Below are 27,926 nucleotides of genomic sequence, written 5' to 3' on the forward strand. Positions count from 1 at the left end.
AGTATTAACGGACAATAAGCATTATCGGTTGCAAAATGTGAATATTTTTATAAAACCAGGCCTTCAGATGGGAGCATTGAGCATACAGATAGATGTGTTATATTGTGCGGCAACTGATCATAAGGACCAGCTTCTTGTAGCTTCATCTGTAATATCATCTTTCAGCTGAGAAAAGATCTTTCTGCTGAGTTCAGAGATTCGATTTTTCCTTAGCAGCCAATTGAGGTGCAGACTCAGTATAGGTTCGAATCACATTCTATTTAAAAGAGGAAGACAAATTAATTTAAGAGCAACACATAAGAGCAGCAACTGTATTTTCCACTTAGGACATTATTACTATGCTAAGATGATACATTCTCTTCCAAGGTCCTGGGCCTTACCGTGTGTGCCCTTAGGCAAAACACCTAACCCTCTCTGGGCCTCCGCTGTAGAAACGAGTGGGTTAGATGAGGCAAGGGAGGACTCTTTGAATCCTAAACTGATGATCACACAGGTCCGAGTGTGGCTGGGTCAGTGACATTCAGCCCGGCCCTGTGGCCGATGGAGACTTAACTGAGCCTCTGTTTGGAATCTGTTTCACCAAGGGTAAAGGGTAGGAAAACCAGTGACTGAGCTAAAAGATCACCCTAGCTGGTCTCCAGCAGTGAAAGGGAGGGATTACTAAAAGCCAACACTCTGAAGGACTAATCCATCACAACCTAATGACCACATTAGGAAACTGGACACAAGAAAAGAGGATACAATGTTTGACCACAAGACCATCCATCCATTTCAGGCCTCGGCCGTCCTATACTTTCTAGTCACATCTCATCACAGAGGAGCCAAAACGGTAAAAATGAACAGAAATTCAGAAATTGCTTGGAACTGGAGTTCATTTACAGTTAACTAATTTGTAAGTCTTTTTTTTTCTTTTTTTGGCTAGGCAATGGGGTTAAGTGACTTGCCCAGGGTCACACAGGGAGTGAGTGTTATGTATCTGAGGCCAGATTTGAACTTGGGTCCTCCTGAATCCAGGGTCACCGCTCTATCCACTGTGCCACCTAGCTGCCCCAAGCTTTCTTTTCTTCTCAATTATCTTGTTATCTGCTAAAATGTAGGGCAATGCCGCTAAGTTAAAGCTACACACTCCTAACCCAAGTCAGGTGCCATGCTGTGACTACCAGACCATGCCAAGTCTTACCTTGTGCCCCTCAGCATTGTATTTATCCAGAAGCTCCTGGACCCGGGACCCATAGTCACTATCAACATCACTGAAGTTTTTCACCTGGAACCAAATTAAAATAAATTGAAAACTGCACAAACCACTTCACAATACAACCCCTAGCCCAGGGGTAAGGGAGGAATGGGTGCCAGGGCTGCCTCCAGATCATGATTACACGGACGGACGGGGAGACGGAGGGAGCAGCGACTTCTCCAGCGTCCTAACGAAGGCATTCCCAGCAAGAAGCCAGTCCAGTCCAGGGTGGGGGTGGGGGTGGGGGGAGAGGTTCTTTACCGCAAAGGCCCAGGAACAGAGAGATACAAAGAAATACAGTTATCCCTTCCACGTCACGACTTTCCCCATTGCGGTTTCGATCTATCGCGGGTCGGCATAAGAAATTAAATGGGAATTTTGGGGGAGTTTTGTGGAAGCCTCAGATGACACCCAGAGGCCAGCAGATGACACAGAGACTATGACCAAATAACCCAAATTTCACAACAAGGTCCTGCAAACACCCCACAAAATAAAAAAATTCAGATTTCTTCTCTGGTACCAAAGGAAGGCCAAACAATGTTACGTAGATTTTCCGGGTCACAGCGGGTCATCCCCGGGATGCAGAAGGGATCAGACCCCACAGTTAAGCACTCCCCACACAGACATCTCAGATCAGGCCTCTGCGCCCGCACCATGCCCTGCCCTGGGGCAGTGAAGAAGGTTTGGGAAGAGAGGCAGAGCAGCTTTCTCCACAACCTGAGCACTGGGACAAGCCAGGGGGAGGACAGGTGTGGAGGGATTGTCAACACACGTCAGCTCAGGGCCAGTGAGCAGAAGGGAGGAGGGGGCTTCACTCCCCTCAGGTACTTTATTAAAGGTGATTTTTTTTTTTTAATGCTTGAGGAAACAGTATCACCCTGAGCTAGCTTCCTCCAGAGGCCGTGTGGCTCTCCCCACCTCAGTAAATTCCTACTTCATTTCTTAAAAAGGGCCAGCCGCCAACATTCTTCAGCGATCCATGGGCAGAAGCCACGCTCCCGCTGCCTACAGCTTATGAAGTCCGTGGTCAGCCCTGTAGCTTTATCAGGCAGCGCTCCGAACCTTGCACAATATGGGGCAGTAGCCAAATTAAAACAGTGGGAGAGAATTCACCCGATTTTAAGAACTCAGAGAAATTGTGACTGAGCATTTTAATGTTCCGCCTGAGGGTCAGTGTAAACCCTGGAGAGAAAGGAAGAAGTCCCCATGGCCTCTTGACCATCAGGTAAAAGAACATGGAAGTCCTTTGCTCCAAATACGCTCCGGCCTCGCCTTTACCCGCCCCCCTGAACGAGGCACCGGCCCTCACACACAGATCACTCACAGCTTTCTTCTGGATGAAAAGCTGGGCGTCCTTCAGGTGCCCGGCAATGTTCTCACACAGGCGCTGGCGCTGCGCCTCGTTCAGCACCATGTTGTAGAACGTTTTCACCTAACGAGACAGAGAGGACACAGGAAGCCAAAGGGTCAGCTCATCCTAGAAAAAACCAATGGAACTTGTGACTTCCGGGGAGTCACGAAAAGCACGGACGCTGGACTTGGAGCTGCAGAGACCTGGGATCTCTCTCGCCCCATCCTGGCAGGTGACAGCCTCTCTGAGCCTTGGTCGCCCCGTCTGTAAAAGAGGCACAGTCGTGCCTGAACCCCTTCGACTAAGGCCTCAGGAGAGGATGGATGGAAAACACTTTGTAAACTCCAAAGAAACATCCCTGCCCTCGAGGAGTTTACCCTGTGGGGGATGGGAGGGAGCACTCCCCACCTATCGGACCCCTGGGGGATTGGGGAGCAGCCTTCCTGCTCTGTGAGGGTGCACGCACAGTGACTCTGAATCCAGGGGCACTTTACCCCCCAGACACCCACACGTACAAAGGGAAAAAGAAAACCAACGGCCCCGTTAACCACGTGAGCCCTTATAATTCTCTGAGTCTCACTAAATGTCCCCCCCGGGTCAGGCTTGTGACTGGGGGGGAAGCGGGGTGGGGGGTGCACAGGGCACCCAGCTCTCCGACTTTTCCCAAGTAGGAGCAACGTGTGCTCACTCTGTCACAACCACATGCTTCAGGATCACGGAGACGCCCAGGGAGCAGAAGGCCCCGGCAGCTGCCGGCCGTTACCTGGGTGACGTTGTCCTCGTTGAGGCTGTTGTAGCGCTGCACATCCCCCGAGAGCTGATAGCGGTGCTCCAGAGCGGAGGAATGGTCCTCAGGAGCCCCAAAGCTGTTAGGGTAGTAATTGGGAGCCCCACCTCGAAGGAACAGAAAACCGACAATTGTGCACCACTCCACTACGAGAACTGGAGCCTTCTTACTGACGGCAAGTTTAATGACATGCACGCTGAAGCGTTACCGAAGACTATGGAGAATACGTCAATCAGCAACGTGGCTAGAACGGCCTCACCTGGACACTGAGCTCCCCTGGCTGTCCAAAGTCAGGGAGCAGGAGAGGCCCAATCACGTATCGAAAAATGCTTACTACCATTACTTATTAAGAAGGGGCTCCTTCCCAAGAACACAAATGACTTGGGGAAGGACTCTCTATTTGACAAGAATAGCTGGGAAAATGGGAAAGTGATCTGACCAAAGATTTAGAACACCAGGTTACACCACGTAACAACAATAAGTTCCAAATGGATAAGTGGCCTACATACAAAAGGTCACGTGATAAAAAGATTAGAGGAACATATATATATATACACACACACACAGAGAAAGATGTGTGTGTATATGTAAATGTGTATGTATCTACATATATACATATATACATATATATATATATAAAAATAAAATGTATTACAGTTATGGCTAAAGAGAGAATTCTTTTTTGTTGCTGCTGTGGTGAAAAACTAAGTATATTTCTCTTCATCCTATCCCACTCCCCATTTATTTTATTCTCTCTTTTGACCCTGTCCTTCCTTAGAAATGTTTGCTTCTGATTAACCCCTCCCCCAATCTGCCCTCCTCTCTACCATCTCCCTGCTCTCTTGTCCCCTTGCTCCCCTATTTTCCTGTAGGGTAATACAGATTTCCTTACCCAATTGAGTGTGTATGTTATTCCCTCCTTAAGCCAAATCCAATGAGAATAAGATTGCCTCATTCCCTCTCACCTTCTCCCATTTCCCCTCCATGGTAAAAGTCTTTTCTTATCTGTTTTATGTGAGATAATTTACTCCATTCTACCTCTCTAGAGGGAGAATTCTTAAAGGAGTTTATGAAAGATAAAACAGTCAAATTAGATTAAATGAATTTTTTTTAAAAAAGCTTTTACAAGAATAAAATGGCGCGGTTAGGATAAGAACTGGGTAAAATCATAACAAAACTGCTGAGTGTGCTTTGAACTTCTAGATTTTAGGACATGCTCTCAAGCAATTATAGTGACACAAAATACAGACCCCAGACAGTACACCAAATGCATATAAAAGATTAGAGTTTGATAAAAGATATAAAAAATAGGGGGATGGTATAAATTGAATAAAGACTGCTAGGAAAAAGTGATTAGCAACATAGTGAAAAGTGGACTTAGACACAGACTTTACACAAGGTAACACTTTAAATTCTAGCTAGAATATAGACAACCATTAAAAAGAACACATAAAAATACAAGAAAATAGAACAATGTATTAATCTCAATTACGGAGATAAAATTCTTTCTACTGAGCAAAAAGAAGAAACCACTGGGGACAAGGCACATGGTATACAATTACCAAAAAACTAAAAATTTCTTTCTAATCAAGATAAGAAGAAAAACAGGCTGGGAAAACCACTCATGGCCAATGTAACACAAAACAACTTCTAAAATTTATAAGAGATGGAGAAAAACATTTGAGAACAAAACCCAATTCCCACACAAATCGTTAAAGGTATATAAAAATTTACAGAATAAAAACCACACATGGTAAATAACAACTTGAAACATGTTCAACCTCCCTAAAAATAAAGAAACGTAAGCGACACCAACTTCCAGTCCTCCTTTGGTTTTCCTATTTCTGAGCCACAGCTGAAAATGCAAGCGATGGGCTCCTGGCCAGAGATGGAAAGCACCTGCCAAGGGCCATAAGGAGTCAGGTTTTACAAAGCTAATCAAAAGGGCTTTAAGATAAAAATTAAGGGGAAAAAAAAAACACCTACATGTGTCAACAACGCTATACACATAAGAAAGAGCTAAAATAGCAGTAACCTTGCCCAGAAAGTTACAGAAGACTAAAATTCCAAGGGGGGAAAAAAGCCTCTGATTTCTATGCACACAAATCAGGTTAATAAGTAAGATGAACTGGAAATCCTAACGCAAGAAGTCAATTTAACCTTGCAGACATCAGTGAGATGTGGTGGTACAGGATCTCTAGATCTCATTAAAAAGAAAAAGGATAGGTACAAGGCGGTGGGAGGAGGGATGGAGGGGACTTGGCACTGTGTAGTAAGAAGATATTTTTATATGAGAGAATCCACAAAAAGGCAAAGGGGGGAGGGGAGGGATGGCTTCCAACATCTCTTCCAGCTCTACATTTATGATCCTAGGATTGTTCCGGTGTTGCCTGTTTTTCCAGTACCCAACACAGTATAAGTGCTTAATGAAAGTTTTTTAACTGAAAATGCCATTTAGATTAATGAGAAATATGAAAAAATATTAAAATCTATAAGAAACAATAGCTGCAAAGAGAAGAAAATGAACTAAGCACATACTAAGTAGAACTAGTAAAAGGAAAACCACATAAGGACAAACATAGCTGGGGTACCAGTTCAACTAGAATTCCTGGAAGAGATGAAGAATGAACTAAAAAATGAACAAATAAATAAAAATATTTTTATCAACAAAATGAGAGTGCTCAGAGAAAAATTGGGAAAAGATATGACAGCCAAGGACAAAAGAACTGGAAAAGGAATGAACACATTTATAAGTCTGGCACAGGAAGCACAAATCTAAGCCAAGCGACACATTCCCTGAAAATCAGAATGAAAAAAAGAGAAGCCAGTGACTCCACACGGCAACAAGAAAACTTAAATCAAAGTCAAAAGACTAAAAAAAAAAAAAAAAAAAAAAAAAAGAAAGAAAGAAAATGTAAGGAATCTCATAGCAAAAACGGCTGACCAGGAAAACATAAACCGCTCACATTCTAATCTGCAGAGATGCTACAACGCCCCCTCAGAATCCAATCACCATCAGGAGTCATGGAAGGGCCTGGGAATGGTTCTGTTATGTTTGGATGATCTTAATAGAAAGGGAAGAGAGGAGAAGAAAACTCCACTGGGGGTAGGGGGAAGGGAAAAGAAAGATGAGGAAGATTCTCTTGTATAATTGATGGGCACAAGTTAGAAAGGGTCGGGGGGAACAGGCGACAACTGAGCTTCACTCTCATCTGACTGAGCAAAGCAGGGCCCGCGTGTGTGAGCACACACACACACACACACACACACACACACATAAACACACAGACTTGGGTATAGAAATACATTTCATTCAAGGTGGGGAAAGGAGGGAAAGAAAAGCAGGGCAGAGTAAGAGAGGCATTAGTCCTAAACAAACAAACTCTTGTAGAGGCAATTTCTGCAGCAGCAAAGAACTAGAAACAAAGGGGGTGTGCATCATTTGGGAAACCGCTGAACAAATTATGGTCTGTGAATGTAATCAAACACTACGATGCTGTAACAAATGACTAAGGGGATGGTTTCAGAGAAACCTGGGAACGTTTGTGTAAACCTATTCACAGTAAAATGAGCAGAACCAGGAAAACAATTTATACCATAATAACAACAATGCTAGAAAGACAAACGACTCTAAAGACTTAGGAATGACCAACCGGAATTCTAGAGGACTCCTGATGAAACCCGCTTCCCACCTCCTGACAGAGACATGATGGACTCAGAATGTAGACGGAAGCATGTTTTGGGATAGCACGGACAGTGGGATGACTTGTTTTGCTTGACCATAAATGTTTTTCTTTCTTTCTAAATGAGGAAAAGGTGAGGTGGGAAGGAGAGACAGTGGATTACCACTGATTGAGAGAAAATTAAATCTAAAAATATACCCAGGGATGAATGGGCAAAATGAAAGTGAAAGGGACACAGGAAGGGACTGACAATTGCTACAAAGAACTGAAGTGAGGATCAGGTGATGGAGAGGCAAGTGGTGATCATGACTGGCTGTAAATTATGGCTAACAAGATTATGCAGGAGAAATGATAGAAAGGATGCCATCAAAGAAGCATGTGCCACAAAGCTAGGCAAGAAAAGAGAAAACTATCCATCGGCCTGAGTCTCCACTGATATTCTTACACTGTCAAGAGAACATGAGAGGAAGTCCCAACACACTGGGCGGACCCCCTGTGACACACCTACGAGGGAACATCAGTGACTTCTCAGATATACAAGAATATGATGAAATACAGTAATCAAATGTAAAAGTCCTACAGTATACTTAATTGATTTTGCTGATATTAAAAGTTAAGCTCCTAACAAATCGTATAAAGTTACATACGGTCTATCACGGATATATATTTTGTATATTGGGGGGGCTGGGAGAAGGGAGAGAAGTGGGCTCAGTTTCCCATAAAGATACTCAAGAATTCAAGAGGGCAGATTAAAGTAATTTGTTATATTTAGCTATGTATGAATCATCAAAACAACTTGTTGCAAAGTGGAAAATTCAATGAGCTGATAATAAATCCCAGATTTTTTTTTTTACTGAATAGACTTCCCTTTTTAGTAGCCAAAATGGTCCATAATTCATAATGGTAACATAATTCACACTTTACAAGGCTGTTGTAAGGAAAGTGGCATCACGGAAAAGTGTGAGACTCCCAGTCCCCGGATGCCTGGGGCTCACATCTGAGGGCTGCCTCTCATTACCCTGCATGCTCTTGTGTGAGCCACAACCCTCTGAGTCTTACTTTATCTCATCCAGAAATGTTATAGTTTGAACTCAATGGCCTCCTGAAGGCCACTTTCCAGATCTAAATCCTGAGACCCCACAAATTTCACAGTAAACTTCCTGCACAGGGTACCAAAGAGTTTGGGGGATACCTTGGTTGTCAGACATGCACATGGGTCCATCTCTTTGGTAGTTGGCCACTCGAGCTCGGTAAGGACAGTTCACAGGGATGTGAAGATAGTTGGGTCCTAGACGGTGGCGGTGGGTATCAGGATATGAGAAAAGACGGCCCTAAAATAATGAATTTGAATGTTTACTTCAAGTTGTAAACGTTTATTTACTCTATTTAATTAACAGAAGGGAAGATAATGCCATAAAGCACCAAATACAAAATAATGACTGCAAAACACTGCCTATAGCCCACTGGAGGCCGGGTTCAGCCTTTATTACAGACATCATCCTTACTGAAAAGTTGTTTATTCTCCACGACGTAGTCCAAGTCAAGCCAACATTAATTTTAAAATCTATTCTACGCAGATAATCACCTCAATTTTTTTTCAGTTTACAAATTACCAACAAAGCCAAATCGTATTTGTTTAGCTTCTTTTCCCATGGAAGTTACTAATTTAAAAGGACCTGATTAACCAAAACCCTACTGCAACCCTCAGTGGTTTTTTACGACATGCCACTTTTAAAAGAAAGAGACTAGAAAATAAGATAATTTAGTTCAATAAAAGAGAAAACACTCCCACTACAAATCAGTTCTTTCACAAATATGCTCTACATTCGCAAATAGTTACGGCGCTGCTAGTTTAAAATGATGAACCTGATGTACACAAATCTAATCATAAAAGATTAAATGGTGGTCAAAATACTCTGTCTACTACAGCAAGAAAACGTAGGGCAAGAGCAAGGTCCTAGAGCAGGGGTGGGGGACCTGTGGCTTTAAGGCCACATGTGGCCCTCCAGGTCCTCAAGCGTGACCCTTTAACTGAATCCAAACTTCAGAGGACATTAAACTACTGGGATTCAGCACTACTGTGCTAAATTTCTAGTTCAGTGCTCTTTTCACTTGCTCACCCTCCAAGTTCAGAGGACCAATGACACCCCAGGGTCATGTCTCGACTCAGACATGAACTGGATTGAAGTGAGGCAGAGTTGCACGAGGTCGTCAGTCTCTCTCTTCCAGAGTCATCGAAGTCCAGAAGTAAGACAAAAGTCAAGACAACTGGCGACGGCCTGGGATACACTGGGTGACCTTGTTGTCTTCAACGTCTGACCAAGCTCTGCGCACTCCACGGTGCCTGCTTCAGCTGCCTTCATGGCCGTCAGAACAAACTGTTCTCATTCTCCCATTCCTCCAGGGTCGCTAACTTACCACACTTACAGTCTGAATCCAGTTCCCAAAGCCAATGCAAATAACCCAGGGTCAATTTTTTTCCTCTGTCTGTGCCGACAGCACAGTCTAGGCTCTACGTTGGGCTTGGGGCTTAGCTGACTCTCCTTCTAGAGGCAAGGCTAGAGACGCGATCACTCCATAAACAAAAGCGAGGCCACGGCCCCTCCCATATTCTCCTACTCCACCCCTACTCTTGGTGTACTAGGGGACATTTCACACAGTTGGGAAGTTTCCAAAATAATAGAAAAAGGTCCAAACACCCAACAACAGGGAAACGGTTAAGCAAGCTGCAGTATGGTGCCATAACCAAACAGCCTAGCTATTAAAAACAAGTAACAAGTCTATGGAATAATTTTAACTTTGCAAAGCACAACACAAAACAGAATGTCCATATTCATTACAGCAATGCAAAATCTCAATTTTATGTTAACAAAGACTGGGAAAAAAATTGTGGAGTCCCATAAAGAGTATTTAACATTCAGATTTATTTCTACAGCTATTTAATTTCAATAATAATAATAATCAGTATATTAAGATATAATATCATGTAAGAAAACAAGAGGTAGTAATTGTGATAGGTTTATAAAAACTTCACTTCTGGTTAAACTTTGGTTCATGGACACAGTTCAAAAAAACAGATAATTGCTCAGTAATTTATTAAACCAACTCTTTTCCCATTGCATTCTTATCTAAGGAAAGTAGCTAAAACTCCCTCCTCATGTTATGGGTGTGTATGGGCTCACATCATAAATTATGCCAAATATACCCAATATTAAGGACTATAAGGACAATAATTAAGGCAAAAGTGGTGCATCTTTAACATCAGCAATAGAAACTCAAAATCATCGAGATTTTCCTGTTTACAAATGGAAAAACTGAAGGGCCACACTGACAAAAGAGTAAATTAATAGAAGAGTTTTGAATAAGGCATCCTGATGCTTATTAATTCCCAGCAATAAACTGCCCATCCCTCCTTCAATGACTAATATTGAATAATCAATCAATAAACATTTATTAAGCACCTACTATGGGCCAGGCACTCTGTAATTACAAAGAGAAAATATTTTTCTGAGACACATTTAAAAAAAAGGGAAATGCCAAAATCTTAAAACCCTAATGGACTCTCGCTCTAACGCTATTCATTATTAAGTGGAATTTAAGGGATTGGTAGTGAAAAGGCCTAGTGGGATAACATGCACTCTTTTATCCAGTGATGCTGGCTGCCTGGCTGTTCCACGAACAAGACTCCTTCATCTCTTGGCTCTGGCTGTCCCCCATGTCTGGAACGCTCTCCCTCCTCCACTGACTACTGATCTCCCTGGGTCCAACTAACATCCCACCTTCTACAGGCAGCCTTCCCCTACCCCTCCTAATTCGAGCTTCCCCTCTCTTAATTATGTCCTAATTATCCTACTGTATGGCTTCCTTTCTATATATTTGTTTGCCTGTGGTCTCCCTCATTAGACTGTAAGTTCCTTGAGGGCAGGAACTGTCTTTTGCCTTATTGTACCCCTGCTGTTTAGTATAGTGCCTGGCAATACAGTAGGCACTTAATAAATGTTCACCGATTGACTGATGATCTCACCCCAAAGCATTCCCATGCATGTAACATCACCAACTTCCAACTCAAGGTGAGGCTGGTTTGAAGGTTAGTCTAGGATGGTCTGAACAATACAGAAACCCACCAGGCTTAGGCTTACCTGCAGCATTTTATCAGGGCTTGCCTCAATGCCTGGTGGCATGTTACTTGGGTCAAAGGCTAGCTGTTCCACTTCTGCGAAATAATTCCCAGGGTTCCTATTTAAGACCAGTTTACCAACTGGGATAAGAGGATAGTCTTTGTGAGACCAAACCTGGAAATGAGAGAAGCATAACATGGGACAGATAAGCTAAAAAAAAGTAAAAACTACTTTTTGAAATCCTGGCATCCCGTCTTACAAAGTCAGTGATTATGACAAATACTAAAAGCCAGGAGGATCATTCTTTTTTTTTTTAATTAATAAATTTATTTATTTTTAGTTTTCAACATTTACTCCCACAAGATTTTGAGTTCCAAATTTTCCCTCCATCTTGCCCTTCCCCCCACCCCAAGATGGCATGCATTCTGAATACCCCTTCCCCTAGTCTGCCTTCCCTTCTATCTCTCCCCCACTTCTCTTATCCCCTTCCCCTTCAATTTTCCTGTAAGGCAGAACAGATTTCTATACCCCATTTCCTGTATTTCAGGAGGATCATTTTTGAGGCCACCATCTACACTGGTCAAATTCTGGGCAACAGCAAATTCAGAGAGCGTCTTTCACGAAATTTAACCCTTGACTAATATACATAAGATTCCAAGCAGCTGGAAGAGCTCATTAGCACACTGACCACCTGCAGTGGAACTACACACCAGAATGAAACATTCTGTGAAAATTCTAGGACAATACCATCCTGGAGGTTGCTGGCATATAATCTGCTTTTCCTTTTCCATACTCAATACAGAGTAAGGAAGTGACAGGCCACCCAAGCCTTTAATTTGCCTTACCTTAGTGACATCAAATGGATTAAATGGAAATGACTCTGCTTGCTCAAAAGTCATGACCTGGATGTAAAATGTCCAGGATGGGTAGTTGCCCGAAGAAATGGCGTTAAAGAGATCCCGAATGCCATAATCGGGATCTTCCTGAGCAAGTCTTGCAGCCTCTTCAACAGAAAGATTTTTGATTCCTTGGTCAGTCTAAAAGAGAAAAACAACAGAAGCACTTAGACTGAGCTTAACCGGCAAAGTTGTCTAAAGTTAACAAGCCACAAAGAAAAGGACTATGAGGTCATAAGTAAGGGCCCTTTGCTGGTTTCCATGATAATTAAACGACCCACAGAGAGTATATTTGAGTAACATCATTTCCAAATTTCAAATCCATTATTAGGTCATTAAACGCCATTTGGCAACACTAATTTTTAGAAGAGCCAAGGAACTGTGTTTGTCTAATACTGAAAATTTGTTCTATAAAAATATTTCTAGCAGGTGCTTAATAAATATCTGTGAAACAAATGAACATATATACACAGTATACTTTAGATTGTAAAGTATCCTCCTTAAGGAAAGGGATGGTCTTTTGACTCTTTTTTATGTTCAGTGCTTGGCACAGTGCCTGGCACGTAGTAGGAACTTAATAACTGTTTACTGACATATAATTTTATTTTTTTCAGTAAGTGCTACAAATGTACATTCCCATAGCTCTCTGGCACGGGGTGGAGGAATAATACAATGGAAAATACAAGCAATATTAAAAACAAAAGAGATCAATACAAATTTGTTTTAAACAAAAAGCACATTGTCTCCATTTTATGATATTCGAATTAGCTCAGAATGTGACTAAATAGACTTCTTCTTTTAAAGAAAGCTGACTTCTCAATGCCTAACAGAGGTGGGGAGCCTGTGGCCTTGAGGCCACAGGTTCCCTACCCCGGCCTAGTACTTATAGTTATGAATACCAGTATCATACAGAAAAGCTCCTTTTAAAACATTCCAATTAATAAGAGGCAGTATTAGCTGATAAAATGACCATTTAGACTGGGTAACAAAAGACCTGAGGTCTAGGCCCAGGTCTGTAATTAACTAGTTTTGTCACCTAGGGAAAAATCACTCCCTCTTTCTGGGTCTCAGCTTCCCCACCTGCAAAATGAGGGGGTTGAACTAGGTCATTTAAAAGGTTCTTTTCAGTCTTAAAATCCTACGATTTAGTACCTTCCAAAAGCAAAGAATTCAACTTGATTCTGAGGGGAAAAAAAAGGAGAATTTTGCTTCTACTGTTCAGAATCATTCATTTACTTGAACTCAACAAATATTTGTTGAATGAAAGATCTAAAAAATCCTGCTGACTATATCTGGAAAGCTAACTGAGAATCACCTTGTAATGGAATTTGCAGTAAACTGCTTTCCCTTGAGCATTAACCAGTTTGAAGGTGTGAGATCCATATCCATTCATGTGACGATGGCCATCCGGAATTCCACGATCACTGAACAAGAAAGTAACCTGGGAGGCAAGGAGAAGAAAATCTCATTCAAGGCAAAATGGCCAAACAGATTCTTACCCACGCTACAGCAAAACACCGAGACGATACAGAGTGGGTGGTAGCACACTGCCCATTACACTCCTATTTCCTGAATCATAAAAGAAAAATATACCCACAAGAATGTCATCTTCACTTTTCATGCCCCAAACACAATTAAACACTTCATGATAAATCAGATTATCAATCTGTTTCCTCTACCAATCTAACTCTAATTTGGTTACATTAGCAGTTTAAGGTTTTTTTAAAGAAAAAAATCATGAAACAGGGGTGGGGAACCTGTGGTCTTGAGGCCACATGTGGCCCTCTAGGTCCTCAAGTGAGGTCCTTTGCCTTTTGGATTCCATCAAAGGGCACACTTGAGGACCTAGAGGGCCAACATGTGGCCTCAAGACCACAGGTTCCCCACCTCTGTCATAGAACAGTCTCCCTAGGAAATCAGAAGAAGCCCCTCAAGAGGAAAGGTAAAGGCCATTCCCAAAATGATTTCCCAAATCCCATGAAATAAAGCATTAATAAATTCCTCCCTCATGGGGAATAATTACAATGCAGTAAAAGACAACCACTCTTACCTGATGCAAAGATTCAGGGCGAAGACTCCAGAAGTCCCACACCATGTCAGGGTCTTTGAGGTGGGTTTGAGGGTTCCTCTTCTGACTGTGAATAAAGGATGGAAACTATATGGGGACAAAAGTGGGGGGGGGAGATCCAAAATCAGGTTACAGAAATTATGGCTTCCTCTCTTCCATATTTGCTTGAGGGTTAAGTCATAGAATATACTGCACATTTAACCAATCATACTGGTTCCTGTCCGTCAATAAATATTTATTAAGTACCTGCTATGGGCCAGGAACGGTACAAAGGGCAGAGGACACAAAATGGAGCTAGAGAGTCCATGCCCTCAAAGAGCTCACAATCTAAAATAGTACAATGTAAAGGAACAGAAGGATGGAAGTGATCAGAGATTCCACCGGGGTAGAGAACTCCCAGATGAACCGACACAGGTTAGCACCTTCTCAGGGCATTAGCTTGATCACGGAGAAGTGAGTGCTCAGAGTCACTTGGCTAATATGAATCAGAAGCTGGGCTTGAACTTGGATCTTCCTGGCTCCAAGGCCAGCTATCCAGCCTTTATATCAAGATGCTGTTCAAGTAAGTCAGAATCTTGAACAGACTACAACGAAATGCTCTATTTACTATATCTAGCTAGTGCCCAGCTATTGTCTAAACTGTCCACAGACTAATCTATCTGTTTAACTTCCACACAAAGTCCTGCATGTCTCCCAGCACCCCACCCCCCCCCAAACCTTCACTATATGCCCTGAGAAAGGAGGCCCCTCCTCTCAAGATCCCATAGGGCTGCCATGATTATGATGACAATATCAAATCCCAAGACTAAGAATGCCACTTGTTCTCTTGATCTTGAAATGCAAGACCTCATTTGCAATGGGTCTCCTATAAAGACAACTGGGCAATCTCGGAACAAAGGCCCCTTTCTCTCCTTTGGCCTTCTGAAGCAAGTCTTCTCAAGTACAAGATATACAACAATTTCACCTACCAGAAGTGGGTCCCTGATAAAGAAGATGGGCGTGTTATTTCCTGTGAGATCCCAGTTCCCCTCTTCAGTGTAGAATTTCACAGCAAAGCCTCGAGGGTCACGGATAGTGTCCGCTGATCCAGATTCGCCAGCTGGAAGAGGAACCGTGAACAGATGTTAGAGAGCATACAGTCTTCCGAGAAGGCCAAAACAACCCTGCGCTTCATTCTCCTGCCACTTTGGAGAGTAAATTAAATTCTTGGTGTTCTATCAGGAGTGGGGAATCTGCAGCCTCAAGGCCACATGTGGTCTTGAGGCCCCAGGTTCCCCACCCTTGTATTTAGATGATCACTTCTCTAACTTACTATGTTAATTCACTCTAGGAAATGGACAAATAAGAAGGTAAAAAGTACTAAGTATGGTTGTTTCTCCCTGTTAGAATGTGAGCTGGGGCTATCTTGATTGTCTTGAAACCCCAGTGCCTAGGACAGTGCTTTGCACAAAGTAAACACTTAAGAAATGCTCTTTCATTTATTCGTTCAGATAAAATAGGGAACATAATAAAGGCCCAAGTGATCATAAGGCTAAACTTTCAAACTGTCTTGGACTAATACTAAGGTATTTTCAGTTCCACAACGAATCAAAATTTCCAGATAAAAAGCTTTAAAGGGAACTGAAAATTAAGGAAAAAATATGAGGAATAAGTGAACTGCCATATCATGAGTTTGATGCTAAGCAGAGTTAAAACACAAGTTCCTTATTTGTAATCAAATTTGTTATATCGTAATAAAAGGGGAACAAAAAAACCCACAAAAAACAATTTGGGGAGGGGCCTAAAATCTTAACTTCAGGGCTCTGAAGTAGTGCTCGTAAAGAAACTCTCAACTAATTCCTGAGAGTTTCAGTAACAGATCAGGAAGTCACAGCCCCTAAGTGTTACTACTCAAGATTCCAGCAGGTAAGATATAAGTGGTTTGCTAACAAGTATCAGGAAATTTCTGTTTTTTTGAAATCTTGCTCTATTTTCAAAGTTCCTCCTTTTTTTTTTTTAACCTCAAAGAAGCCTGTTTCTGCATGAATGATATTTGTTGTTGTTGTTGTTCAGTCGTTTCAGTTGTGAGCCCATTTGGGGTTTTCTTGGCAGAGATCCTGGAGTGGTTTGCCATTTCCTTCTCCAGTTCATTTTACAGATGAGGAAACAGAGGCAAACGGGGTCAAGTGACTTGCCCAGGGTCACAGAGAGAGTCACAGTCTGAGGCCGGATCTGAGTCTTCCTGACTCTAGGCCCAGCACTCTATCCACATAGGGTCCCATAGCGAGGCTGGAGCCAATAATAATAACAAAGCAGACAGTGCAATTTACAAAGCAATGGTCCTCAGGTAACTAAAAGTGATGACTTACCGACTGTAGAGAATCTAACGGCAATCGGAGTCCTTTTCCCAATATGCTCAAAGACCTTTGCCTTGGAATATTTGGTGATGTCATGAGTGACTTCAAAATATCCGAATGCTCCTACGAGACAAGAACAGAAAGCACCACTATGAACAATCGTTCAAGTATAGAATGGGTCCCTATCTTGTACCTACCTATGAGAAGTGAGAGGTACTCCCTGCCCTTGGAGAGCTTACAATCTACAATGTACAGGAAATGAGGTGTCCGTGTTGGGGTGCTAAGCCAGGGGCACCGAGCTGGAATTCAGGGAAGTAGCCAAAGACATCTAAAAAGCACTAGAGGAAACTTCATACTGGTGCAAAGTCTTGAGCCGGGGCTTAAAGAAAAGTAACATTTGTGAAAGGAGACAAAGAATTATAGGCTGGGGGAGGAAAGCATAAAAGGCACCTTAGAGGCAAGAATGGCAACAGTCACTCAATGAAGACACCATAATGCCTAATGAAAAACCATGATGAAAAATCTGGCAAAACCATCAGGAGAGATGAATGGAAAGATAGAGCATGACGGGTTACACGATAAGATTCAGGTCTCCTCCTTACCCTCTGGTAAATGAGTAAGTTTTCCAACAGAAACTTCTAAGGGCAGAGATTCAAAGTCTATGCTAGAACTGGGCAAACTATTTCATCATTAAGACAAGAGTATAAAATTAGGGCTTGAGAATGCCCATCTCAACCCAGGTAGGATAAAATAATTACGATGCACCAGATAAAATGCACATCTCACCTGTTCCTTTGGCATGCACAACTCTCTCAGGAATTCTCTCCCGGTCAAAGTGAGCCAATTCATCAGTGAAAACCACATCTTGAACAAGAAGGGGCCCCCGAGGTCCAACAGTCAGAATATTAAGTTTGTCTCCGACGGGGATACCAGCTCCCGTCGTAAGGGAATCAGGTTTCTAAAAAGAAACAGGGGCATAGAAAAATCATCCACACTTAAAACGACATTTAATTAGTTAATATCAATACATCCCCAATTTCCACCATCATAGTGGTCATTCTCCACAATTTTTTCCACTTGACCCATTAAATATATCATCCCTAACATTCTGCTCGGCTGTGATTTTCAGGACTCTTGCTAAAATTTGCATCTTTATTTCAGAAATGTTTGGCAAATATCCCTACTGGTCACGCCGCTTATCCCAAAGCAAAGAGGATCTTGAGTAACCTCCTTCTTCGAAGACTCAGCTCAAGTACTACCTGCATCTGATCCAAAGTCACGGTGCCCTCCCTCCCAAACTACCTTGTGTTTAACCACCTGCCACCTCATTTCGTTATTATTTATTCTGAATATATTCATCTATATCCTCAGCGTCTACCCGCTAAAATGGAAGCTCCCCGTGGGTAGGGATTGTGTCATTCTTTGCATGCATATCTCCAGAGTTTGATACAAAGTAGCTATTTAATGCCTGCTGATCGATGACATCAGCCATGAACACATGCCCAGTCCTTTATTGTTAAGAATTGACATTGATATGGGGCTTTAAGGTTTATAAAGCAGTTTATATATACATTATCTCACCTGACACAAATACCATAGTAAATATTTATACCTGAATTTTATAGTCAAAGAAATCAGAGGCTCAGAGATTCAGTACCTTTCCCATAGTCACAAGGCTGGGGATGAGACGAAGGAGGGAAAGAGAATGGGCACTCATTACAGGCCTGCTATGTGCCAGGCACTGTGCTAAGTAAGCATTTTATAAATATTATCTCATCTAATTTTCATAACTATCCTGGGAGGTAAGTGCTGTTATTAGCTGTCCAGAATCCAGGATCCCTTCCAGATCATGATGAAACATTAGAGGATGATTTGATGGAAACGTGAACATCAGGGATAATGCAAATTTCAAAACAACCACTTTACTCAGACTTGTCATACAGGTGATTTATGACCGTGGTTAGTATTAGTGTCTGAAAAAAAAAAACAAAAGCCCTGGTAATTTATTAACTTTCTTCAAGTTAAATATACTTCCCATAATAATCTTATACTCAAAAAGGCATAATGAGACATTTTACACTAATTGAAAACAAGCTTTTTTTGGACTGTGATAACCCGTTTTCTAAAGCTAGAGGGAGCCTCCCTGAAGGTCTGCTTTCAGTGGATTTCAATCCTTTAGGTATGAAACAAGTTTTTAAGCATGAAAAAAAACTTAAAAGAACAAACCAGCCAGAGGGAAAGAAGAGATCATTATTTGAGCAAGATAGACCCACAGTCTGAGAGTTTAATTTGCCAAGTCTTGATCGGATAAACAGAGCCAAAAGGAACACAGGCCCCTGCTTAACGATGAACGTGCCAAGTAATTCTGAGGCCACAGAGAAGCACAACGAGGAAATCACTTTTAAAAATTAAATAAGAAGATGAATGTCAGCCACGGATTCTTGATGCAAAGGCTGAACCGCCATGAAAACCAAAGTATCCTTACGGGAATTACAAGAGATTTTCAAACCAAGACAATGGGTCTCCTCTAGTGGCCTTAATAAGGACGATGTGGCTAAAAGAATGAAATGCGATTGGAAAGAAGATAACTAAAAAGGAATGAAACTTCAGGTTTCTTCAGAATGATACTGAGGTTAAGAAAAACGGCGAAATGAACAGCAATGACCAACACTGGCTCAGGGGGCAGCGGATGCAACCAGCATGCCCCCTCCCTGGAGAGAGGTGGAGGACTTAACAGGTACTGAACGCAGTCTACGCTGTTCGTCAGAATCGGTTTTGTTGGTCAGGTGTTCTTCAGTCGTATCTGACTCTTTGTGACCCCTTGTGGGGTCTTCTTGGCAAAGATAATGGAGTGGTTTGCCGTTTCCTTCTCCCAGCTCATTTTACACATGAGGAAACGGAGGCAAACAGGGCGATGTGACTTGCCCAGGGTCACACAGCTACTAAGCGTCTGAGGCCAGACTGGAACTCATGAAGACAATCTACCTGACTCCAGGCCCACGGCTCTATCCTAGCTGCCCAGGAATTGGCTTTAACTGTTTTTGTTTTTGTTTCTTGTGAAGAGAGAAGGAAGATATCAGGAAAACTGTGATGGAAAAACCAAAAGAGATCAATAAAATTTAAAATACATATATAGAGAGAGGCGGAATAAAAGAAATTAATAGCACTGAACTCAAATCTTCCCATATCTGATTCTAGTCAAGACTACAAATTCTTGTAAATATGGGTCCTGCCATTATAGTCTACCTTATGGCACCTCTGGGTCACACAAACCCATAGCTCTATACTTCCTCAGCCTTCAAAGTGGGAAAGTCGAGCTCCCTGAGAAGCAGTGAGGAACAGTGGAGCTATGAGCCCCAAGAGTCCGTGGGTAAGGATCTGACAGAGTCAACACCATCCAGCAATTACAGCCTACTGCTGCAGATCATTCAGAGAGGTAGAGCGGACCCAGGGCACAACACAACCCTCGGGCTAAAGGGACTGATGTATAATGTGCTCGGACGTGAGAATTACCTCCTCCTTATAAAAGAATAAATCAATTCCCCCTTAGATTAGCATGATTTAATCACTGGGTCAGAGAACTAGAAGGAGATTTTCAAAAGATACTGAACCTTCTCTCTGCCTTTAGGCAAGACAACCACAAGTATTCCAGCTGACTTGTTCCACTAGGGAAAAAATGCTACAAAGATCACCTCTCTCTACTTTTAGGCCACTATTTAACAAGGGCTTGTTGAGGTTTACCTTAAATGAGGCCAGATGCAACATGAGCCCATATTTTTGAAGTTTCTGATGGCAAATATTTGTAATTTACTTATGATAATGAAGGTTACAGATATTTATAATTTATTTATGATGTTGTTCAATCATTTCAGTTGTGCCCAACCCTTTGTGACCCCCCATTCAGGGTTTTCCTGGCAAAGATACTGGAGTGGTTTCCTATCTCCTTCTCCAGTTTATTTTTACAGATGAGGAAACTGGGGCAAACAGGGTCAAGTGTCTGTGGCTGGACTGAACACAGCTCTTCCTGACTCCAATCTTGGCATTCTATGTAAGGCACTAGCTAGTTGCCCTTTATTTGCGATGAGGAGGCATGTAAATATGATTTGTTTATGGTAAGGCCCTTTTAGAATCATCTTTTTAAAACAACTGACTTAAAAGTCTTTCCTTATACTTCCATAATCATCAGGATCCATGATTTCATTAGCGTTTCTATTTCATTTACCAACACAGATCACAATCCTGCCATGGTTTAGTCATCATCACCACCATTACAAATACAGCAGAGGTTTAAATCATACTTTAGGTTTTGCAAAGCACTTTACATACATCACCTCAGGTAGATAGTGTTGGACAGTTGCGAGGGCCCCCAAAATTCATTCCCCTGCAGCCAGGCCAGTGAGGAGCCTCTGCCCTGAGCTAGGCTGGTCCTCTATAAACAGAAAGTCCACCCCTGGGCAGTCCTTGAAGCCTTTCCAACTTGTTAAGCCATGCCTGAGCTTCTAACGCCACAAACATGGCCTTTAAGAAATTTCAAACTATTAAGAGCCATATGAAAGAATGCTTCAAATCACTAATAACAAGAAAAATACAAGAGAACTCCGAGCTTTCACCTCATACCTAGAAAACCGGCAAAAATGAAAGACGGGAACAAGTGACATTGTGGGGAGGGGAGTAGAGGTGAAAAAACAGGCACCCAAATGTATGGCTGATGGAGCTAACCAGCCTAAAAAGCAATTTGGAATTATGAGAAGAAAGTGACTAAAAAGCCTATCCCTTTGGACTGAGCCCGTGTACGAGAGTCTTCCATAATCACGCAGTAAATTTGTTTCTTGCTTGTCTAATTCTATTGTGACAAACGGGTCACGGTCACCCTTCACATGTATGGATCAACAGTTGAAAGGAACAGTGAACTAAGGAGTGGAAATGTTACATATCCCACCACCTAAGCCATCCTAAATGAGGGACTCTCCCCTCCAAAAAATGCTGAGACTTTGTCTTTTGCTTTTTTATGCAAAAAAAAAAAAAAAAAAATCTCTGGCAATCAAGCAACAGCCCAAGAAATAAAAACCCGAGCCACACTAGGGTGGGTCATTGCGCTGATCAGATGGAAAGCAGTGCCGCCTTCGCTGACTGAAGACAGCTGGAGAAGCTGAGTCAGTTCTTTCTAACTTTGTAGGAGCTAATAAGAGTAACAAGACGTCAACCATGCTAAGAAGCTCATCGATTATGTGATAACCCCGCAGTCTGGGGAGAGGTGTAGAAAGAGTCAGCAGCACTACAGCCTAGCAGTCATGAAACACCTGAACCGTTGGGGGGGCCCTTGAGAGAGGGAGCGATTGATCAAAGGAAAGCCTGTAATCCTACTTCTGGGGAGGCTGAGGCGGAGGGATCACTTGAGCTCAGGGGTTCTGAACTGCAGAGTCCTAAGCCTACCTGCACTAAGTCCATGCCCAAGATGGTGAGCTGCACTTCCAACCTAGGGGAGAGAGACAGAGATAGAGATAGACAGACACACACACACACACACAGACACACACACACACATACACACAGAGAGAGAGAGAATCTCAACCATCACAAATACCCAGGGCTTTAAGTGACATCGCAGATGCCAATCTACACTGCTTGAGGGTATTTATTCAATGGGAGTTCCCTCTACCAATTAAATCAGAGGTTTCATCCTCCCCAAATGCTATATACTCAGAGTATATTCAATACCTACGTGGTACAGTACACATGGCAGCCTTGAAAACTGATCTATGCTTTCAAATAAAGGAAGGAAGAGAAAGTAGAAAAGGCTACCAAAATCAGTAAAGCGGACAGAACTGCATTATCACAAATTAAGCAGTATCTTTATTCTATGAAACAAGGTAAACATAGGAAGCAGCAAATTTTTCATTGTAATTTTTTTTAAGTAAACCACCACTTTCAAATGTGGACAAAGCTTGTGGAATGTGTCAGGGCCTAGAGGGCCACATGTGGCCTTGAGGCCACAGGGTCTCCATCCCTGACCTAAGATCTGTTTCAAGGCAGAGAACCAGACCTTTGTGATTCCACCTCTGATACTGGCTCCTTTTGCCATATGTGGGAAGCTACTTTATATTTCTGTCTCCTCTATTAGTAAGATGTAAGAAAGATAAGAAAAACAATCTTTTAAACAACTCTAAGTGTGACCCTAATGTCATTCCCAGTTGCTAAATATAATATTTAATGTCACTGGGTCAGCATGAAGATTTCACTGAAAAGACAAGATATAGGCTAAGGCACAAAAATCTTATCACATTTCCACAAAGCAGCTCACTTATGAGGCAAGGAGTGAAATCCCCAACTAACCAGATAAAGTCAGATGATGCTATTACTAATTAAATTTAATGCTAACTAGTAAGAAACAGCCAAAGTTCTCATTCTGTTTTTACCTAAAGAAACTGGAAATGAAGCCGCAGTTCAACAAGTATTATGCAAGGTATACTGCACACTTGGTCCTCTGGTAGGTGCTGAAGGGCAAAGGTGTCAAACACACCCAAGGCCTGTAACAACATTTCAGAATGTCCCCAGACCAGATTGAAATGTAATTGGGAATACATAAGTAATCAACATGTGTGAACAAATAGTTCTCTAAACAACTGCAAAGTATTCACAACCACTGCCAAAAAATAAATGCTCCAAATCACTAATAATAAGAGAAATACAAATCAAAACAACCCGGAGGTTTCACCTCACACCCTGCAAATTGGCAAAGATGAGCAAAAAAAAAAAAAAAAAAAAAAAGGAAGGCACTAATCAATGATGAGGGGTTGTGCAATGACAGGCACACTTACACATTATTGGTGGAGCTGGAAAATGGTACAGCCATTTTGAAAAGCAATTTGGAATTATGCAAATGAAGTTACTAAACTGTCCTCATCCTTTGACCCAGAGACTCCACTAGTGGGTTTATACCTCAAAAAAGCCATTAATAAGAAGAAAGTCCCCATGTACTCCAAAATATTTACAGCAGCACTTTTTTGTGACGGCTAAGAATTGGAAACAAAGTAGATGGCCATCAGTCAGGGAATGGCTAAATAAACTATGGTACATGAATGTAATGGAATACTACTGTGCTATATAAATAATGTGTGTGATGAACACAGAGAAGCATGACAAGATCTCTATGAACTGATGCAGAGTGAATTCAGCAGAACCAAAGACAACAGGCAATAATTACAACAACGTAAATGGAAAGAACTGCACACCAAAAAATCAAAAGTAAATGTAACAAAATTATAAAAATCGGCAGGTCTCTGATGAAGAGATATGAGAAGACACCCCAAACTACCCCTTCATGGAGGTGAGAGGTCCACAAGCATTGCACATCATACATGTTTTCAGACTTTTTCAACATATTGATCAATTGATATTTTTTTTCCTTCTCTAAAAAACAGTATTTGTTATATATGATGGCTCTCTGGGAGGGGCAGAAGGAGTGATACATGGGATAATTATGGAAACATCAATAAAAACTACATAGGTAGGGCATATCTGAGACCAGATTTGCATTCTGGTCCTCCTGACTCCAGGTCGGGTGCTCTGTCCATTGCACCACCTCACTGCCCCCTCACTTATAAAAACATAATTGGGAAATAGTTAACAAAATAAACAAAAATACAATAGGCCATACAGTTAATATGAGGCTTCCTTAGTTAATATATGCCTGCAGGGATCCTAGTGTATGGTTTTGTGGCCCCATTTTATTTGCATTTGACACCACTGTGGTAGGGGACACAAAGACAAATAAAGAGAAAATAGCTATAGAATACCTGAAAATGTAAATCATATATCTCTTTATTATTAGTTTAATAGCAGCTCACTGGATATGATATAGTGCCCTGTTCTCCTGACATCAGAATCTGTTCATGAGTTAAGATGCTCAATAAACTACTTTCCAGTTGAGCTCACACCCTGGTTCCAAGGTCAAACAGGCTTGCCAAGGCAGGTGTATCTCCACATCTGTCAGGAGCACACATTATTTATCTGGCTAATTCAGAGGCCCAGCAAACCAGGGCCACGAAGTGTGCAGCAATGGAGTAAGAGCTGGCAGAGAATCTCAAGAACTGGGTCCTGGGAACCTTGGGCAAGTTACTGCTTGGCCTCTCTGGGCCTCAGCTTCTCCTTCTGTAAAATGGGGGAACCAGAGATCTCTAAGGCCACAGCCTGACAGGGCTGAGTTAGAGAGGAGATCACACAGTCCAGGGGCTCTCACAGTTGTCAACTTCAAGTTGAAACAAAATTTTAGCAGACCCATGTAGTCAAATCCTCTCACATTGTTACTCTTAATGCTTACTGACAACATAAGGTTCATTAAAACCAAAACAAAACCCAAACAAAACCTTGGGGTATTTTAGAATTATTTGCAGCAGTCTGAGAAAAGCTGATGTAGTCAACCCCCTTCCTTTTACAGATACCCCTTAAAATCATACACTATCCACATGGGAAAAGTGTCCAAATCCCTAATGACTAAAAATGCCAATTTAGACAACTTTAAGTTTTCTATCTGCTTCTACTTAACAAATTGACAAAGATGATAAAAGAGGGAGGCAGTTGATGTCGTTGGAGCTTGGAAGACAGGTACATGTCTATACTGTAAGTTAACCACTCTGGAAAAGTCTGGGAATTCCTGAGACAAGTCACTAAGCTGTCCACAATCTTGGACCCACCAATCTCATGATTAGGCATATGCCCCAGTGAGGTCAAACAGAAAGAAAAGCTCTAAGGATAACAAAATACTCATAACAACACTTTCCACGCTATCAAACAACAGGAAACAAAGCTGATGTACATGGACGGGAGCGGCTGAACAAATTTTGGCATGCGGTTGCAATGGAATATTTTTTCACTGTACAAAATAACCAATGTGAAGGTTTGGAGAATCATGGGAAGACATGCATGAGCTGAGCCTGAGGGAGACGAGCAGAATCAGAACAGTACACACAACAGCTAAAATCATGCAAACCAAAGCAAAGAAAACAAAAAGAAAGCCATGCTCTAAGTAGACACGATGACCCCTCTGGGCCCCTGAGAGCACCAGGGGAAGGCACTTTTGCTGTTGTTCCCCTTTCAGGTCCGGTCAATGGGCCAAGGGCTTTTTGCCTAACTGACTTTCTTTGTAATTAAGAGCTGGAGGAAAAGGAGGGGGAAGGAAGCCAAAAATGACTTCGATGTCAAAAGAAAAGCTATTAACTAAATGTACCGATTCAAATTAAAAAATAAAGCCTGCGGACCTGCCGGAAGACGGCCAGCCTCTGTGTTAGATTTAAGAGAAGGCTCAAGTCCCAGCAGCCGGCAGGCCATCCTGGTAATGCTGCCTCCAACAGAAGCTGGTTGGGAATCTGGGAACGCACCCTCAGGAGGGCCCTTGGCCAGGGTCCAGGCCTACCTCTCAGTCTGGGGACAGAGCCCACCTAGGAGTCCCCCTCAGCTTCTCCCGCTCTTACTTCTCCTTCTGCTTAAGCTTTGTTGCCTCTCCTGTGTCCTTCCTCTCAAGTGCTATCACTAGGAGGTCTAACTGCCCGAAGGTCAGACAGCTGAGTATGGCTTACTTACACCAAGCAGAGAATGATTAGCCTTTTCATCAGTCAGTCAACAAGCATTTTTACTAAGTGCCTACTATATGCCAGGCTAAGCCTTTTCATAAATGGGGGTGGGGGGAGAAGAGGGGAGTGGAGGAGGGAAGCGTAAACTAGATAAATGATGAAATAGTCCTAATGACCAAGGGCCTGGAGTACATTTCTCTGAATCCCAAGGTCAGAGGGAACCCCAGAGACCATATAATTTAGCTCCTTCCTGACCAAGAATCACCTTCATCACTCCACAAATGGCTAAAGAGCACAGACTCTGGATCCAAAGGTGCTGGGCTCAAAACCTGCCCGACAATTAGTCTGACCTTGAACAAGTCACTTAATCCCCTGGGGGTCTCAGCTGCCCGGTTGGACTGCCCCCTCCCACCCCAGGTTTCTTCTAGCCGTACTTCTGTGACCTACTCTCTTCATGCTGCCCATCCCATGGTGGGAGAGCTTTCATCGCTCATAAGGTCTCACCCCACCCCACCCCACCCCCCCCCCCCCCCCCCCCCGCTGAATGGAAAGAGGCGGCCTAAGTACTGAATAGAGTTTGCACAGAGTTTCAAAATCTCCAAATGGAGTGGAAATCGGCCCCTCGGCACCTTCCACTAGTGGAGGGCTTCACGTGGCTCTACTTCCTGCCAATTTCGCTTGCTTCCCTGGGCTTCCTCCTCCACTGCCGCCGCCGCCTCCTCCTACCCCCAAAGGGGCAACCTCTGCACCAGTTGGCAACCCCACTATACACTCGGGGCTAGGCCAGCCCTCTCGTTGGTTAGCAATATACGGATGATTTTGCCAAGATTCCTAGGTCCCACCCTTTCCTATCTGACACCCCTTCACTCTCCCCGTGGACATTCCACGCCTCAAAGTTGGCGGTATTGGAACCTTCCTTTGGAACCCTGGAGATCCTGAAATTGACATCCCCCCAGCCCTCCCTCCGTTAGTGGTCGTTGGAACCTTCCTTTGGAACCCTGGAGATTCCGAAATTGACATCCCCGCCCCCCCCTCCGTTAGCGGTATTGGAACCCTCCTTTGGAACCCTGGAGATCCTGAAATTGACATCCCCCCAGCCCTCCCTCCGTTAGTGGGCATTGGAACCTTCCTTTGGAATGGGGTCCCCAAACTTATATTCCACCTCTCGGTCAGAGGCCACTGGAACCTTCCTTTGGAAGGCTACTGGATGGTAGGCCCCGCCCCGCCCCGCCCCGCCCCGCCCCATGGTCACTGGAAAATTGCTCAGGAAGGCGGACATCATGGACTCCCCGCTCCCCCAGCTGCATCGGACTCTTCCTTGCATGGCTCCCCCCGTCCCCAGGGGTCATTGGATCGCTCCTCGAGGACGCCAGAGCCCGGGGCCGTTAGCTGCAGGCCGCCTCGCTCCTTGCACCCTCGGACCCCGTCGGAGAATCTGCCCGAGCCCGCGGGGTGTAGGCACCTGCGAGGCCCGCCGCTCGTTCCAGTGCTTCATCTGGTCGCTGGCTTTGTCTCGGTCGTTCGCCATGGTGAGGGAGCCGGGGCAGCGGGCAGCAAAGGCAAAGACGCACAGGCGGTGCGAGCTGGGCGGCGGTACTCCGCGCTCTGCCTCGCAGCCTGGCGGACACCCGTACTCACAGGGAGCTGAAGGAGGCGTCGTCACGCTCCACCAATCAGCGCCCGCCCCTCGGCCGTGCGGCCCTCGGATTGGACGGCTGGCTCTCGCTCTGGCTTGGTTCTAGGGGCTCCATTGTGAGGGGGTGGGTGGGGGTGGGAATCCGGGCGGGAGGGGCCAGCCTGAGAGGAACTCCCGAGGGGGAGGGAAGGCGGAGGCGAACGGGTCAAGTCGAGTCAACAAGCATTTATGAAGCTCCTGCTGGGTGC

The 27,926-nt window shown here is 43.3% G+C and overlaps 1 protein-coding gene across 1 annotated transcript; it reads right to left on the reverse strand.

Moving 5' to 3' along the window:
• Positions 1 to 24: 24 nt before the first annotated feature.
• Positions 25 to 27,654, reverse strand: CAT (catalase). The gene is made up of 13 exons (XM_027837773.1): positions 27,505 to 27,654; positions 17,260 to 17,431; positions 16,486 to 16,596; positions 15,106 to 15,236; positions 14,120 to 14,224; positions 13,385 to 13,510; positions 12,019 to 12,210; positions 11,195 to 11,347; positions 8,248 to 8,386; positions 3,349 to 3,479; positions 2,559 to 2,666; positions 1,181 to 1,264; positions 25 to 256 (listed from the first exon to the last, which is right to left on the reverse strand). The coding sequence occupies exons 1-13, from the start codon at positions 27,568 to 27,570 to the stop codon at positions 191 to 193; spliced, it is 1,584 nt and encodes a 527-aa protein (XP_027693574.1). The 5' UTR covers positions 27,571 to 27,654; the 3' UTR covers positions 25 to 190.
• Between the last annotated feature and the right edge of the window lie 272 nt (positions 27,655 to 27,926).

The sequence above is a fragment of the Vombatus ursinus genome, unplaced genomic scaffold (genome assembly GCF_900497805.2).
Source record: "Vombatus ursinus unplaced genomic scaffold, bare-nosed wombat genome assembly UNPS02014822.1, whole genome shotgun sequence".
NCBI lineage: Eukaryota > Metazoa > Chordata > Mammalia > Diprotodontia > Vombatidae > Vombatus > Vombatus ursinus.